The sequence below is a fragment of the Xenopus laevis genome, chromosome 6L (assembly GCF_017654675.1).
Source record: "Xenopus laevis strain J_2021 chromosome 6L, Xenopus_laevis_v10.1, whole genome shotgun sequence".
NCBI lineage: Eukaryota > Metazoa > Chordata > Amphibia > Anura > Pipidae > Xenopus > Xenopus laevis.
This window is the reverse complement of record NC_054381.1, coordinates 134,550,228-134,569,317: the sequence shown is the minus strand read 5'-3', so window position 1 is coordinate 134,569,317 and position 19,090 is coordinate 134,550,228. Positions and strand designations below refer to the sequence as shown.

Below are 19,090 nucleotides of genomic sequence, written 5' to 3'. Positions count from 1 at the left end.
GCGAATTTCGCGAAACTGCGAAAAATTCGCGAAACGGCGCCGGCGTCTCGTTTTTGACGCAGAACCTCGTTTTTGACGCTGGCGACCGTTTTTGAAGCCGGCACCCGTTTTAAAAAAAAAAAAAAAAAATTTGATGCCGGCGAATTTTTTCCGCAAATTTTCACGGGCGTTTCGCGAATTTATTCGCTGGCGGTGAATCGCGCAAATTCGCAGCGAATTCACGAATGGCGAATAAATTCGCCCATCACTAAAGACCAACATTCTTCCACTGGTCAGCCGGCATAGGATGATAGGTATAGTTTTGGGAAAAAATATTCTGCTGAAATATTGTGTTTTTCAAGAAATCAAATTTGTCTTTTTCTTCTTTACTACAATTTTTCTTTTTCTTGACCTTTTCTAAAATTCAGAATAAAACAGTTGTTGGACTGTGATTAATTTAATTAAACTAAGTATTTCCACTTTCATTGCTTCCAACTCCTCTGCACTACTTGACCTTTCCCTGAAACATCATTTTATTGCCAATTTTCATACAAATATCTCTGAAATGAAATTGCACTGCCTTGATTGAATATGTTGCCATGATGAAAAAGCCGTATTGCACAAACCTTCGCATTCTATTTGATAAGCATCATTAAGTTAGTTGCCAACTGCTTTGGGAACAGAAATGTCCATCACTTATTCTTATTAATCCTGGGGCACCCAAGTTAAAATACACAGTGGGGCACATTACTTATACACTAAAACCACCACGGAAATTAATTATGCATAATATATATATGTAGGGCCACAAAAATGTAAAATAAGGAAAAATTTCAAACCAAGGGATGTAAAATTTAGGTTTTCTTATAATACAAATCCACCCCAGCAACTCATGAACTACAATTCAAAGCATCCATCAATAGTGGTAACCCTGCCCAGAAAAAGTTATGAAAACTTTGGACATGGTTCAAAGTCTGTCATGGTTTATCAGTAACTTTTAGCAAAAACAATATAAGGGTATGGAATCTGTTACCCTGAATGCTTGGGACCTGGCCTTTTCCAGATAAAGGATCTTTACATAATTTGAATCTTCATGACTGTCTCTACTAGAAAATTATTTAAACATTAAATAAACCCAATAAGCTGGTTTTGCATCCAATAAAATGACTTCTTATTTTGGATGAAGTACAAGGTACTGTTTTATTATAACAGAGAAAATTAAAATAGTTTTTAAAAATGTGGATTATTTGGATAAAATGGAGTCTATGGGAGACACCTTCCTGTAATTTTGAGCTTTATGCATAACAGGTTTCTGGATAATGGATCCCATACATGTATTTAAATAGACATCCTTAATGCAAATTGGAGATATTGTTTTTGCTCATAGAGTGAATATTTTGAAGACCGTGCAATGTTTTTGTTTTTTTCCCCAAGGGAATTTTTGCCTAAAAATGTTTTCTTGCTATGAGGTGGAATAAACCATTATAACCTATAGTTACATTGTTTTCTAGCATGCCATGATGCAATATTGCTTTAAAAAGTTGCAGAGATAATGTTTTTGTGTGCTTATGTAGGCTTGTTCGAAATAACATTAAACAATCTTTTTAAAATACAACATTAATTGGAGACTTAACACATGGGGTCAATATATGTAATACAAGTATGGGACCTGTTATCCAGAATGCTCCGGACCTGGGGTTTTCCAGATAATGGATCTTTCCGTAATTTGGATCTTCATACATTAAGTCTACCAGAAAATCATGTAAACCTTTAATAAACCCAATAAGCTGGTGTTGCTTCCAATAAGGATTAATTATATCTTAGTTTGGATCAAGTAAAAGGTACTGTTTTATTACTACAGAGAAAAGGGAAATCATTTTAAAAAATTTAGTTTATTTGATTATAATGGAGTCTATGGGAGATGGTCTAACCACTTTATGGATAACGGATCCCATACCTGTACTCGAAATATGAATGAAAAATGACTGTTTTTATTAAAGGGAATAATCACTTTTGGACTTATGACCAAAACCTATAATTTTGAATATTTTTCCTAACACGCTTTGATATTTTAAAATGAAGTCCTTTCACTATATTTACCTGTGAAACCTTTTGTCCCCTGATCATCTTATAAAGCCCTAATTTGCCAAAACACCCATTATCACAAAAGCCTATAATATGGATACTATGAAACAAAAATAGCACAATATGATGTAAAAAAAAAAAAAATGCCATGCGTCTATGGAATATCTCGCTGACTTTATATAAAGAGCCACATTATAACCCTTATACAAAACAGCCAAAACAAAATAACATTTCTCCATACAAATCTGACTTATAAACCTTAAAAATCAACTAGGGGCCACATCATACCTTTGATACCCAGCCACCTGATTTCCAGCGAATCCCTGGAGAAGTCCAGTTGCTGACCTCTCTCTTTCACCAGTGCTCGCTTTTTGTATGAGTGGCCCATGATCCACAACCGCAGTAAAGCATCCCCTAGAAGAACAATAAGAAATAATGAAATGACATTACAGCTCCCCAGATACCTCTCCCTGCCACCAAGCAAAAAGATCAAAATACCCTGCCGTTGTTAAATTACCATCTTGCATTATGTGTATTATGACAAACCACAAACTCCAACCCCAATAACATTTCAACAACAGAGCCTTGAATCAAAACTGAACAATGGCTTTCCTATTCTGCAACAAGTCTTCCTTCAGGAATATCCCTCTGTACAGTAAGGCACAATTACATTTAAACTAACAATAAAAACACCAAGACAAATGTCATTACAAAACCAGCAAGAAACTCATTAAGCCAAAAAGACCTGCAGTCATGGAAGAGCTGCTTTTATTCTTAATTCATCTTTTTACCTGCCATCATTTACAATGGAAGTCTCACATATAATACATTAACGGTGTCATAACAAATCAGCATACCGCATTTATCAATTTCCCTTTGTTGGCTGTCAGCCGTTTCTATACCGATTGATGGAGAGAATGTTAATAAGTACTAATTAATTCTGATACAAAAAAAGACCACACTGGCACAACTGGAAAAAGAGGATGAAGGGAATAGACCTTGGATAAATCAACTCTGAACCCAATGGGACCTCTGTGGACAACTCCATGATTAGAATTATGGTTGTACCAAGCTGCATGGGAAATCCAGCCAGTCCCTGAATGACCTTGGTTTGTAATTGGCTGTGTTTAAATCCCTTGCAATCATTTATAGGCCATGGCACTATGTAATAGAGGCCTCTTTATAACAATCCCATTTTATACTTTTACGAACATAAACATTCTTTTTAATTTACAGTAGAACTATAATGTAGTACATACCAAAGGTACAACTAATACAACTTTATTGTATTTGCAAATTTTGCAAAATCTGGCCAAGAGATCCTTTTTTTCTACCAAACACCATTGCCCCCCCATTGCCATAGATTCCTATGTTTTCCACCACTAGCCACAAGTTTCCAATAAAACTCTGCATCTTGGAATATGTTGGCATTTCTTTACATCTTAGTTGAAATACATGGGACCCCTTTAGCCCCCGGCAAGGCTGCAACCTCTAGAACCATTGGTTAGGCTCTATTTCTAGAAATATTTCATGGTAGTAAGGTGCTGTACTGTGTTAACCATTGGAAAAATCCCGCAAATGTAAGGTTAGGTGAAATCTTTTATTGTCTAAGTAGATACAAATTTCCTGCTTTCAATATGGGATCCATTATCCAGAAACCCATTATCCAGAAAGCTCCAAATTATGGGAAGGATATCTCCCATAGAATCCATTTTATTAAAATAATTAAAATTTTTAAAAACAATTTACTTTTTCTCTGTAATAATAAAACAGTACACTGTACCTAACTAAGATATAATTAATCCTTACTGGAGGCAAAACAATCCTTTTGGGTTTATTTAATGTTTAAATGATTTTTTTAAAGCAGACAGAGTATGGAGATCCAAATTACAGAAAGATCTAGAAAACCCCCAGATCCCGAGCATTCTAGAAAATAGGTCCCATACCTGTAGTATTACATCTCTTCTTCGGGTTTAAAGATGCTACCATCCTGAAGAAGAGACTAAATACTATCACATTTTTATTTACTTAGCCAATAAAAGCCATCACCTTACCTTACATTTTAGAAATATTCCAGAAAAGTAGCTGTAACAATATGGTCATTCTAGAAAGGGAAATGCAACATACAGGCTATGGTCTGTATATACAGTAACCTGAAATGCTGATATCATATAACATAAAATTGGGCAACTCTCTGACTCTTTTATGCATAGATGGAACATCATTTAAGATTCCAGTAAGGGTTACATTTGCCAAAACCCTTAATCTCACTCGGAATACAGAATTTTCCTATTACAAAATAGACGGGGAAGTACAAATACTGAGTGAGTTTGTTTGGTATCTACTGGGATTTTGTGGCAGAGATAAAAATAATAGCGGTGAAGAGCTTACAGCATGCGCTGATAAATGGAGAGAGATATAAAGAGGGAATCCCATTCATCACAGACTTGAAACAGCAAAATAACACAGGCTGAACCGTTTTCCTCTGGGTATCTGTTGATTTATGAAACTGAACTTCAAAACTTACAGAAGAAGAAGAAAGAATGTTGAACATAATGTTATTTTAAGTTTAAAAACCGGCAAGGTGATAGTCGTGATTAGTGAAAAGAAGCCCATAAATGTCTTCCAGTGTGAAATCTTAATTACTGAACAGATGTGTAACTCACACAGTCAATAAAAACAAATGAAGATAATTAGACTCAACTGGCATAATTAAAGTCTGCTGTGATTCAAAATGATATACCCGTCGTATTGTTCTGAATGTGCCAATTCCAACCAATTTCAACTACTTGCTCCCTCCATACATTTCTCAGGATGGAATAGCCACAGTCATGGGAGATTTAAGTCTACAATGGATTAAAGGGGGGGGTAGAGTTATGTACTAGTTGGTTTAGGGGAGTTGTAATAAATCAGTCTGTATTAAGTTCCTGTATTTATAGTAGTTTTAAAGGGGACCTGTCACCCAAAAAAAATATTCCAAATCCTATTTTATTACATTAGTCAAACAAAGTAAACTTTAATTACACTATATAAATTATTTGATTCTTGTTTCCCTCAGTCTGGGAATTCATAATTATAGCAAGCAGGCAGGAGCCATTTTGTGGACACTGTTATTAAGACAAGCCTTGTATCATCTCAGAATCTTGTTTGTGCACCCGAATGGGGGACCTGATGTCCATCCCCATGCCCTGGCTACACAATTAAATGGTAAAGAGAGAGGGGGAATGTGGGGAGTGAAGAGATATCTAGTAAATGCTGAATGGAAAGTGAAAGTAATTGTCTGCCTAAGGCATAGAGGAGGGGCAGACAATATTTGATTGACAGCAGAGATTTTTAAATGAGTTTACAACAGCTATGAATGCTTTAATAAAAAAAAAAAGAATTTGGATTTCACATTTCATTTGAAAAGGACTTTTGTTATACAGTTTTTTTGTGTCTGGGTGACAGGTCCGCTTTAATGACCAACCAAATTCTGTTGTGTCGGCAATTACACCTGGTCCTTATCCTTCAAAGTACCAAGGCCAGTGAAAACCATAAAAAATACGAAGGCTTATTGACATGATCCAGCTAATGCTCAACTTCAAATTGGATGAATTTATACATTCAGTACCCACCTCATTAAAACAAGAGCAACCTGGTGCTCTACTTCATTAAAAAGTGCCCTGAACCAAGATATTATTGTTGGGAGTGTCCAGCTGCCATCTTGCTTCTGGTCCCTGCAAGCCTTGCTGTGGCCCTGGGTGGTGCAAAACTGGGATTAAGTAATTGAAATCCAAAGATTTTGCTCTACTGCACACTACCCATAGAGGCTGTAGTCAAGACAAGGCCTGGGGCAGAGGTTATAATAATAGGGAGCACCTAACAAATTGCCACCCACCCCGGCAGCAATCTGTTGGCAGAAATAATAGACCATGTATGAATTTGGACACACAGCAAATGTTTAAACATTGTTCAATAACAAAACTTCCCATATGGGCTTACTGGAGTGTATTGTTTTGTCCAGAAAAACAAACTGTATTCAGTTGGGCTCACAAGTGACAGTCAGGCAATTCAGTTGATATCAGACAAACTGTCCATCCATATCACTCAGTCTACTGAAACATTTACCACTCATTTTTTTTCTTTTATTTGACATTGTAATTGAAAAATCACCTCTGAGCTCCCAAGATGCTTAGGCATTACAAAGAAATTGATCTCAGCTCTCAGTGACATGGCCAACACAGTCACCCCATAGAAGAGGTATAGAAAACACCTTACTCATCTACATGTATAGACAGGGTTGGACTGGGCCGGCCCAGACCCGCTCCAATGAACTTCACCAAATTCTACCTGCAATTCAGATAAAGGACATAAAATAATTTTTGATGAATAGGTCACGTGCGCCACTCCCACATCAGAAAACAATACAGAAACCTTTCAATGCTCAAACTGAAATACAATCACACAAAACTCTGCAGAAAATGCTGAGGGTCAGAAGCCATTAGTACAGGTGTGGGATCCTTTATCCGAAATCCCATTATCCAGAAAGCTCCAAATTACGGGAAGGACCATCTCCTACACACTCCATTTTAAGGAAATTTTTTTTGAAAAACGATTTTCTATTCCTCTGCAATATTAAAATAGTACCCGGTAATTGATGGTAACTAGGATATGCTTAATCCTTATTGGAGGCATAACAATCCTATTTGCTTTATTTAATGATAATTGAATTTTTAGAAGACTTAGGGTATGAAGATCTAAACTACGAAAAGACCCCTTATCTGGAAAGCTTTTTGTCCCAAGCATTTTGGTTAACGGGTTTCCGGATCCCATACCTGTACCATATTTGTGTTTCAGAAGTTACCCTAAGGGCAAAATGTCTTGTGGAATGCAGTGTGGCTGGATTAAATCCCAATTGATAGATCTCTTAAAAAAGTGTTTATTCATTGTGTAATGTAATGAAAGTGGCTAAGGGCCTTTTAATCACAATACAAAACATAGTTCTCCTTCATGTACACCCTGATGCATTGAAATACTTTGCCTTTAAATATTTCTTGGATGGGGTAAAATCCTAGTAGATTCAAACATCACTCACAGGCCCTGACGCTGCCATTAAACTGAAGGACTTTTTCTTATACTGCGGTGTGCTATGAATCATCTGTCTTCTTGAATCATGATTTATCAGGGGCCTCATTAAATGCAGAAGAGAACATGCCCTACTCTCAAGGTTCAGACATATCATTAGATTACTTCTCTTTCCACCACTTGCACGTAGCACAGGAATGGAATTACAAAATGTTGTTATAGAGAAATTAAAAGAACCAGAAACTACAAACTCCAGCAAAGAATGGTCTCCTCATTGTCCTCACAATTTCAAGTTTCAGTAGTAAGTACTTAAACACTTTCAATTGCATTGAGGTTTCCATTATGTCTATACTTTATTACCCACTAGATGTATATGTTGCACCAAAACGTTCTTAGCCCTGAAGCTTCATAGCTCTCAGAGTGAATCACACCAGTCAAAACTCCCAACCCCATCTGCAGCCCCTTTTCATTCCTATAATATACAGTATATGGTGTCTGCCATAGAACCTAAAGAATGAGTGCATATAAGAATAAATCTTTTATATGAACAAAAAAATAAAAGCTTATAGGAAAGTATCATTCCACAATCCCACATCCTGAGACTGAGCAATAGACAGAATAGAATAATAAGAAGAAATACAGTGCTACGCAATATGTTGGTGCTATATAAATACATGTAAATAATAATAATAACTTGTGGTGACTGGGGTTAGTAGGAATGGATGTGCCTGAGCTTCTAGTAAAACAACTCTTCTGATCTTGCCATATTATAATACATTTGCCACATCTGTGACTGACATTCCTGCTGCTTAGAAACGATTCCAACTCGTTCCAAATATTTTACAGTCCTCATAATATTTAGGTACCATTTGTGGTTATTTTAATGAGAAAAAAAACAGACTTTATTGTGACTATATAAAAGGTACGACATTTATTTTTATTGAGATTTAATGAACACGAAACAAGAATGCTGTATTTTCTATACCGAAGCATAATTTGAAAAGTAAGCTCCAGTAATAAATCGAAAAGAATTTAAAATATAAGAATAGAGAAGGCACTTGTGTTGCTTTTTCCTTCCTCATCTGTTTGCTTGAGATATGAACAAATGAACAAATGAGGACATCCTTATATATTTTTTTTCTTGCTTTGTTTTCATTTCACCGCTATGACTCGGCTTTCAGTTTCAGGCTTATAGAAGAATAAAATTTTTACCAAGGATAACAGGGGATGGGTAAAGAGGAAAAGAGTTCCAGCGTGAGGAAGATGTAGGCAGTAAGGTGAACTCACCAATAGCATCAGGGGGTCCAGGTGCTCAAGACCTTCAGCTCGGGGAGCCAATGTTAGACATGACTAGCAGAAGGCACGAAACGCATAAGGCCTCCCTCTAAGATATTCCCTTTTGTATCAATTAAACTTTTTTTAATTTGCATCTATTTTTGGAGTGAAGTCCAGTTTGTGCCAGTCTACCACTGAAATCTACATTACAGAAGAATCTACAGCCCTCATCATTTCTTTGCGCCTATTTATCAAAATTCAAATTTGTGTAGTTTGAGTTTTTTTCAACCATGACTCAACCTTCATTTTAAATAGGTCTTGTATGTCGGATCGGAATATAAAAACGAAAACTGAATAAAAACACAAAACAAATGCGAATAAGAATAGGAAAACCTCAATATCCTTGTTTACAGGCAGGAAAAATTCTAACACCTTGCAGCAATTAAATATTTTCAAATTCGCTAAGGACAGGTTCCGTTGACTTCTACATGACATTGACAGTGTATTCTTAGGGGGTTATTTACTAAACTCCAAATGCAAAAATCACGAAAAATGATTTTTTTTTAATAAAATCGGACTTTTAAAAAATCACCATTTTTTTCCCGCAAAGCAAAATGTAATAAAAAATCATTGAATTAAAAAAATGTAATAAATAAGCAGAAAAAACCCAAGCGGGTTTGATCGGAGTTTGTAGCAGAAAATATTGAGATAAATTTGGACTTTGATAAATAACCCCCTTATTGTGATTTTTATGCTTAATAAATATTGAATATTTTGTGTTTTAAAACCATTCTTCGCATGATAGATTTTTAGTGTTCAAAAGTTTGAATTGTGAAAAAAAAATACGAACATTTATAAATCAGCCCCAGTGTCCCTATAGCATTATGATGAGGGATGTATTTTGGTCTGGTGCCACGCTAGGAACCTGACCCCAGTGCCCCCATTCGGCGCATGCGAATTAGAAGTATCACGATGGGGGAGCAGATTTATTTTTTTTAAAGAGTTGCCGCCGAGGCCCCTGATTATAATCCCCCAAAGGATCCATCGAGAATAGCAAAGGTGTTAATAAACCAAACACATCTGTCAGTGCAGAGACTTACTGTAAGTGGTTCAGGGTAGAAAGAGAATATCACCTAAAACGATGTCAAAATAGGATCATTCAGGATAATTCAACGCGGAAATGGAGCATAATGGCCCATTGTTGCAGATGTTGCAAGGCAAGCTTTATTTTTATAGTCACAGCAATCACACAAATATTGCCTCTATTTAACCTCTGACATTTATCATGGTATTAACATATCACACAGGCTCAGAGGACTAAATTAAAAACTAGCAATACAGACAATTAACAAGCTCTATACAATATTTTGTGTATATTTTGTCATGATATATACAAATCTATAATATTCTTCTATGTCTCTCTCTTTGCCTTTTTCAATGACAATAACACACTTTTGCCCCATTAATACCTAGCGACGTGGTCCCCAAACCTCAGCAATTTAACTTGCTCTATTCTAAAAGGTTCACTTTCCAAAGCCAGCAATATAGCATTTTAGCAGCTGCCACATCATAAAAGTTATCACTTTGCCATTCCATTGTTAATGCTTCATAGATTCTTCCATCCACACAAGTGCATTTCATCTGACTTTGCTACTAGCAAGACAGGCAACTGTGTAGACGTTTTTATGATGTGAATCTCTCTTTATTGCTTCCATCTAGCTGTAATGCTATGCTCTTTCTGGACTTTGCAAAGTAATTTAAATAAGAGAAAACTTTTTATCTAGCCCTGTTTTTATTTTATTGTTCGTTGTGCCCTGCCAAGCAAATTTTATAGGTCAAATACCTAAACCAACTGGGAATTCAATTATTATTATTATCAGTAGAGCAATTCTGTAGCTCAATCAGTTGTTTTATTGAAATCTATAACTAGTGATGGGCGAATTTATTCGGCAGGCGTGAATTTGTGGGAAATTTCCTAATTTCGCTGCCAATGAATAAATTTGCGAATTTGCCGCAAAGTTTTTTGACACCGGCGACAATTCCGAAGCCGGTGACAATTCTGCATTATAAAAAGTCAGGTAACAGTAAGCGAGAGAGAGAGAAAGATCTCCCGGCTGCGCTTGATATAATAAACTTACTTCTCTTATAAGTCTGCAGTGTGCGGAAGGTGGCAATTCCCCTTGTACCTAACAGTAAACTCGACGTGCTATAATGCATATTAGAAGTTTTAAAGGAGAAGGAAAGGTTAAAACTAAGTAAGCCTTATCAGAAAGGCCCATCTAAATATACCAGTAAACCCCCAAAGTAATGTTGCTCTGAGTCCTCTGTCAAAAGAAACACAGCATTTCTTTCCTTCTATTGTGTATACATGGGCTTCTGTATCAGACTTCCTGCCTTCAGCTTAAACCTCATTGCCCTGGGCAAGAGCATGCTCAGTTTGCTCCTCTCCCCCCCCCCCTTCTCTACTGTAATCTGAGCCCAGAGCAGGGAGAGACTCAGGCAGGAAGTGATGTCACACCCCATTAATACTGCAGCTCCTATCCTAAACAAACAGAGAGTTTCTAGAGCTTTTTACTCAGGTATGGTAAAACATTCTACAGAATAAATATAGCATTCTATCTTGCACTATTGCAGCTAATCTATTGGCAATAAAATGCCTCCGTAGCTTTCCTTCTCCTATAAGAAGTCCTATTACCTTATAAAAGCACTAGGCTCCAGACAGAGTTATTTTAAACCATTTTGAGTTTTTGGGATAACACCCAGGGGGTTATTTATCAAAATCCGAATTTTTCTGATTATTTTATTAAAAAAAAGTCTGACCAAATTAGTGTCAGGGAGCTGGGAGCTCCCTCCAGGGAGGTAGTCAGGATCAAAGGGGGAAGCCCTCTTAAGGGATCAAAGTCTCGGTGTCCAAAGGGTTAATCAAGCGGAAGGTCAGAGTCCAGGCAAGAGTTCACAGGCAGATCAGGATCAAATAACAAGTGTTCAGGTAGAGGGTAAAAAACCAAGACAGGAAACAGGCTGGAAGCTGGAAGCTGGAAACAAGGTGGGAGCAGGAATCAGGCAAATAACAGGAACCCAGGATTCTAGATAGCAAATCCTATTCTTGGGCGCCATTCTGGCATCCAGGAAGCACTTTTATATTCAAATTTGGCGCCAACGTGACGTCATTGATGTCCTTACACCGGCATGCTTGCGCCGGCGTGTTTGCACATGCGCGTTTACGCAGTGCATCAGCGTTGCGGCGCTGGCGTCATTTTGGATTTTTCGCCGCCGGGAGCAGATGCGCCTCTTTGCGCTCCCGGCGGCCTTGACAACTAGAATCCACGATTTGACCTTATTTATTATTTAAAAAAGCTTGATTTTATCAGATCAGGGAAAAACTCGATTTTTGCCAGAAAAGCCAGAAATAGTAGGATTTTCCAGCTAAGAAACTTCCAAAATAGGATAGGGATCTCTCCCACTGACTTTTATACAACTTTGGCAGGTCTGAGATGGCAGATTTTCAGATTCTGACTTTTTGCAGCCTCGGGGAATAATCAATCTTGAAAGATTTCAGTTTTTTCCCACTAAAAATTTGGATTTTATCGTAAAAAAAACCCTCAAATTTCGAATTTTTACCATTGGCACTTTGATATAAAAAAAAAACAATGTATATATATATATATATATATATATATATATATATATATATATATATATATATATATATATATCCCTAAATGTGTATCTTATACTTACTACTAAAATGTGATGAAAATGCCCTGCTAAAGAATACAGACATCATAGATAACTACAGAGAACTGGTATCATGCAGACATTCAAAGTCAGAGATCAGAACTTCAAATCCACTATTGGAAAAGCCTTTAACTGATTTGAAAACCTTCTGACCCAGCACTACAGTCCTTAGAAATAGCATTTTGTTACTGCACTCTGCTGCTTCACCTTAGCTTCTCTTTAATCCTAACTCTTTATATGTGTGTGTGGTTATTAGAACTAGCAGAAGGCAGGTTCCTGTTTCAGTTCTGAATTTTCTTGTCAATTCTAAATATTTTTTTATCTAAATCCTAAGGATCTCTTTGCCCACTTCCCCATACAAAGTAAGTCAGAATGAGACATTAGTGAGGTCATAAAACAATGCTTAGAAACCCATGTGGTGCAAAACAGGACAGAAGAGAAGCTGGGCTGGGATGTGATCACTATTTATAAGGGACCGTATAATAAGTATAACCAGTAGATCCTACATGAATACAACATTTTGGAATTATATCCCTGAAGCAGTTGTACTGGAAAATACATTAGTGTCAGGAATAGGTTGGGAATACCGAATTCCAAAATTTACTCTAAGGCCGTGTTTATTACCGTACATGTAGCGAACCAATTATTTCTCCTATAGCATGTTCCAGGGTAGGATTACATTAAAACGATGATGCCATACAGTTACGTTTATGGAGCCTTTAAGCAATTAGGGGTCCATAAAATCCTTTGGCAGCCACATCTGGCCCGCGGGCTTCCAGTTAGACAGCCCTGCGTTTTAACGCAATTTGAGTTTCAAAAACTGAAATTTTAGAGATTTGCTAAGCACAAAACTTGAAAAACTTAAATTAAAAAATTCAGCATCTAAAAGCGGGCCAGTTCATGTAAAAGTCAATGGGAGTTGCCCTACATTTAAGCTGTTTTTCACATTTTTCCTTTGAAAATCACGAGTAGAATACAAATGTGATGCATTGAGGTTTTTTTCTCATGGTTGTATTTGATCAAAGTTTTGTAAAAATAAATCATGTGTATTCGAATAAAAAAAAAATACTCTAAAATTCACAAATTCAGATGTTGATAAATACGCCTCCCCATGCAGGGTGAATTCTAACTGCAGTATATCAGTCACAGGTAACTGATTTTTGGCTGTTATGGGTTACTGGACTGCTAGCTGTGTCATACTGTAATTTAGCCTCGAATCGTTGCTCAGAAATAAGCAATATTGTAATTATGATTTACTTGAAAGGGGTGGTTCATCTTTATGTTAACCTTTGGTATGTTATGCAATGGCTGATTCTAAGCAACTTTTCAATTGGTCTTAATTTTTTTAATTATTGGCATTATTCTGACATTTACAGCTTTCAAATGGGGGTCACTGACCCCTAAAAACAAATGCTCTGTAAGGCAACACATTTATTATTATTGCTACTTTTTATTACTCATCTTTCAGGCCTCTCCTATTTATATTCCAGTCTCTTATTCATATCAATGCATGGTTGCTAGGGAGATTTGGACCATAGCAATTACATTGCTGAAATTGCAAAGTGGAAGGCTGCTGAATAAAGATGGAAAAAAAACAACTAAAAACCCATAAATAAAGATGGGCGAAATAAATTTGTCAGACACGAATTCTCTCTGAATTTCAGAGAAGTTGCTTGCGTCAAAACTGATGCAAATCAACACTATTCGGATGCCCATTGATTTTAATGCGTTGGCGGGTTTCGCGAATTTCTCTCCATTTCATGGATTTCGCAGGTAAACGGGAAGAAATTCACTTATCACTACCCATAAATAATAAAAAATTAAAACCTATTTCAAATTGTCTCAGAATATCGCTCTCTATATGATACTGGGGGGCACATTTACTATGGGTCCAATATCAGGGGTAAATTAACCCTAGATATTCTACCATCGAAGTTAAATCCTTCGACTTCGAATATCGAAGTCAAAGGATTTACCGCATTTCGTTCGATCGAAGAAAAAAATGTTCGATTCGAAGGATTTTAATCCATCGATAGAACAATTTTCCTTCGATCAGAAATTACTTAGAAAGCCTATGGAGAAGGTCCCCATAGGCTAAAATTGGTGCTCGGTAGGTTTTAGGTGGCGAAGTAGGTGGTCGAAGTTTTTTTTAAAGAGACAGTACTTTGACTATCGAATGGTCGAATAGTCGAACGACTTTTAGTTTGAATCGTTTGATTCGAAGTCGAGGTCGTAGTCAAAGTAGCCAATTTGATGGTCGAAGTAGCCAAAAAAAAACTTCTAAATTCAAAGTATTTTTCATTCTAATCCTTCACTTGAGTTAAGTAAATGTGCCCCTAAAAGTTAACTCAAAGGCGACCGACCCCTTTAATATAATATTGTGTTACTGTTCAATTGAACCGTTTCAGTAAATCTCTTTCATGCTAATACATTTATATTTATTCTTCAGCCAAGATGAGTCATGACATTTTTATCTTAATTCCAATCCCACACATTATCACATCATGTTCCCCAAGCGTCTAGTCATTCCTGGATAAGAAGCCGCTCTGAGTTATGCCTTTTTTAGGTTTAATTTCCGTCCTAATAAGATTCCTCAGACTGCCACATAAATCATTTCACCAACCTGCTTCAGCTTTCTGCTGTTTTTCAATTTTTTCCAGTCTTCCCAGCAAAGAGTCAATTTTGGTTTTGATTTGGGTCAACTCCTTTTTGATTGTCTGCAGCTCGTCTGATTTCACTGAAGAGAAGAAAAAAAATTCAATCACAGTCATTTCTTGCACAAGGAGCTGGTGTGTTCTGATTCTATCCTCTGTCGCAAGCACAGCTACTGTTTTCATCCCCCATTTCTCCACAGTAGGACACATATAGATTTCCCCAGTGGGGCTGACAAGTCAAGTGTAAAAAAAACATGACCAAAATAAATTCTGAAAACATTATGAGAAATTTTTTGTTATATGTTTATACGTATATATGTATTTTTTTATTATAAAGACACATATAAACTGCATCTGTATATAAATATATAGTGAATTTCGAAGTACAAAAAGTTGAATTTCAAAGTAATTTTTTGGATACTACGACCTCGAATTCACTTCGACTTCGATTCGAAGTAAAAATCGTTCAAATATTCGACCATTCGATAATCAATGTACTGTCTCTTTAAAAAAACTTCCGACTTCAATACTTTGCCAACTTAAACCTGCCAAAGTGCTATGTTAGCCTATGGGGACCTGCCAGAGCATATTTCTAAGTTTTTGGCTTTCGAAGGAAAATCGTACGAATCATATGATTAGAATTACGATCGTACGATTGAATACAATCCTCCAACTCCGAATTCGAATGTCGGAGGATTCTATTCGACGGTCGAATTTAGAAGTATTTTCCACTTCGAAATTCGACCCTTGATAAATCTGCCCCTTAGCGTGTGTCATTGTGGCAGATAGTTGTCTAGGGCAAGGCACATTAAATTAAAAATCAGAAAACATATAGGCTAGCATATCCTCTGCCCATCACTAAGGGGCAGATTTATTAAGGGTCGAACTGAAAATTCAAATTCGAATTTTCTAAATTTTTTATGGTCAAAACTGTAAAATTCGGCAGGGAGTTATCCAAACTCGATTCGAGTTTTTTTAAAAAATTTGAATTTCGAATTTATTGAATTTCGAGATTCATCATACTCTGGCGATTTAAGAATTCGGATTTGATTATTCGCTACCTACAACCTGCTGAATTGCTGTTTAAGTCAATGGGAGAGGTCCAGGGATCAATTTGGAGAATGCAGCCTTCCTTTGATCGAATTTGAATCAAACTTGATTCGAGTTTTCGGGTTGTTTAAATAAGTTTGAGGTTTAAAAATTCCAATTTATTAGCAGATTTATCAAAGGTCGAATTTCAAATTGATGTGCATTTTATTTTACTCTAATAAATATGAATGTATGGACAACTCAAATGGGAGGATATTTCTGAAAAAATGTGAACATCTAAAATAAAATTGAATGGGAACAAGCTAAAAATTCGATTTGTATGTGAATTGAATACGAACTAAACTTGAATTGAATTCTCCTCCAAAAAAACTTGAATGTCAGGAAGGCTATTAATATCTTCAAAAGGGTCAACGGACCTCTGGCATTGATTTGTAAATGAATTTGGAATATTCGAATTAGAACTGTTTCCATGGTTGAGGTGTGATAAATCTCACATTCGACTTTACATTCGAGTTGATGCTTTTAAATTTGAATTTGTGAGTTTTGTCACAAACAAATTTGAAAATTCTAACCTTAATAAATCTGCCCCTAAAAGGCAGTGTGTTGGGGGTTTCCTTAATTGAGAAGTTTTTTGTGGATAACAAGTTGTCTAATTCCAGGCTGTGTCATTCTGTGGCGACTAACATAAAAAAGGGCATTAACTCAAGGGATGAAAACATAATTATGCCTCTTTATAGGTCCCTGGTGAGTCCTCATCTGGAGTATGCAGTGCAGTTTTGGACTCCAGTCCTTAAGAGGTTTATAAATGAGCTGGAGAGAGTGCAGAGACTAAGTGCAACTAAATTGGTTAGGGGGAAGGAAGACTTAAATTATGAGGGGAGACTGTCAAGGTTGAGGTTGTTTTCTCTGGAAAAAAAAGGTACTTGCAAGGGGACATGATTATTGTGTACAAGTAAATTAGAGGACATTATAGACAGATAGTCCCGGACCTTTTTCCTATAAAAAGGTTCAATGCACCAGATGTCACCACTTCAGACTAGAACTTTCATTTGCAGTGTAGGTGGTTCTTCACAGTGAGGACAGTGAGGTTGTGGAATACCCCTCCGGGTGATGTTGTGATGGCTGATTTTTTTTATCGGTGCTGTACTGCACCATCATGATACCCAGCAATTGTCTCTTTAAATTAGTTGGAATCTGAATCTTTTTTCCTCTTAAAGGAAAACTATAACCCCAAAATGAATACTTAAGCAATAGATAGTTTATATCAAATTGAATGACATATTAAAGAATCTTACCAAACTGGAATATATATTTACATAAATATTGCCCTTTTACATCTCTTGCCTTGAACCACCATTTCGTGACTCTATCTGTGCTGCCTCAGAGATCACCTGACCAGAAATACTACAACACTAACTGTAACAGAAAGAAGTGAGGAAGCAAAAGGCAGAACGCTGTCTGTTAATTGGCTCATGTGACCTTACATGTGGTTTGTATGTGTGCACAGTGAATCTTACGATCTCAGGGGGCGGCCCTTATTTTTTAAAATGGCAATTTTCTATTTATGATTACCCAATGGCACATACTACTAAAAAAGTATATTATTATGATAATGGTTCATTTACATGAAGCAGGGTTTTACACATGAGCTGTTTTACTCAGTATCTTTTAATAGAGACCTACATTGTTTGGGGGGTATAGTTTTCCTTTAAATCATCGATCCCATCAATTATTGATTTGTTATCCACTAGCAATACACTGGCACATACAATACACTGACACACTCAGACATGCATAGTAAAAGTACTTACATTTTGACCCAGAAGAAGAGGAGCCTCCTAATGCAGATCTGGAGCCTCCCTTTAAAGAAAATACTCCTTTGCCCCTGCGAGTTGTGGGCACAGACATTCTGGGGCGCTTCAGTGGGATCACTGCACGGGGTGGAGGTGGAACTCGACCATGTCCATAATCAAACAACCTGTAAATCAAGATTATGAAATTGTATTTTTCTGTATTTTTCTCTTTTCATCCTGCTGTACTAGATGAAGCCACTGGTACACACATCAACACCCTTTCATAAATTAAAATGGTATTTGATATCACTGATATCACTGTGTAAGTAGGCATTTTTCTTCCAAGGTAAAACAATTTCTGACACTTTTCTGGTCATTAACATATAAGGACAATCAGGCTACATACGTCCTTAGGTTTCTACAGTAGAGCAACACGCACATCCACAAAAAGAGCAATATATGTATGAGGAGCATCAGCAGACACTTGGAACTAAACATCTATAATGATTGCTCACCAGGCCACCATGCAATTTGGATCTCCAAAAAAAATGACTGATCTCAGTTCTCTTGGAAATCGGACCACATGCAATTAGCTAAAATTAAATTTAATCTCTGAACCTTATGCAGAGTAGAGGTAATTTGGAGCACCCTCAAGTATGGGTGCTCCAAAACGGACGCAGTGAAGACTGAATATTGACAAAAATCATTAAGGTATTTGCATCCATGCACACTCCTGTATTTCCACATGGCTGACAATGTTTACATTCTACCTCTACTGATAAATAGTGGCAAGGAAACCTGGAGATTCTACCACCTTGGAACTGGCTGTAGCTCTAGGGATCCCAGAGAAGGTTACGTCAATAGATGCATCAGACTTGCACTCAGTGAATTGGATACATACGTGAATACACATTCAAGAAGCAACACAAACCCTATGTGAAAATGCTAGATACAGAAAATACTAGATACAACTTGCATATGATTTGAAAAGAAACACAAGCACAACTGCATCCATTTCACCGCAACTGCAACTGACGCAACTCACTGTAATTACTATGACTACTGCTGGGTTGAAAATGGCAATATGTGTCAAAACATTGCATTTGTAAATGACCCCTAGTTTGTATATCAGTGAAGTAACACGCCGCAATGATGGCATAAAGATGAATTAGATGAGCAACAGAGACATTTAACGAAATAAACACAATATAATGTATATCGTCAAACATTAAGAAATCTAACAGCGCTACTGCTACTAATAACAAAATAAAATGATCTTAATCACAGCAATACATTTTATTACATACAAGCATTCCTATAAATGGGTTGCAAATGTAAAATATGGGTGTCTGCACCTATTTCAGGAAACCACTATAAACTTTGTTTTCATATTCCCACATTTGATTTCTTTGTGCCTCTATTTATCATCAGCCTTTTGCTTAACAGTCCCGG

At 36.6% G+C, this 19,090-nt stretch overlaps 1 protein-coding gene across 5 annotated transcripts in view; it reads right to left on the bottom strand.

Annotated features, from left to right (window-relative positions):
• The window catches only part of ralyl.L (RALY RNA binding protein like L homeolog), a 387,429-nt gene that overhangs the window by 27,416 nt on the left and 340,923 nt on the right, over window positions 1-19,090 (bottom strand). For 4 of the 5 annotated variants that reach the window (XM_041566531.1, XM_041566532.1, XM_041566534.1 and 1 more), the window contains 3 exons: window positions 17,657-17,823; window positions 14,765-14,878; window positions 2,353-2,478 (listed from right to left, as the gene is read on the bottom strand). In XM_041566531.1, the coding sequence (XP_041422465.1) occupies window positions 2,353-2,478; window positions 14,765-14,878; window positions 17,657-17,823 (407 nt within the window). The remainder of the gene's footprint in view (window positions 1-2,352; window positions 2,479-14,764; window positions 14,879-17,656; window positions 17,824-19,090) is intronic. The other variant, XM_018268099.2, reaches the window with a different exon arrangement.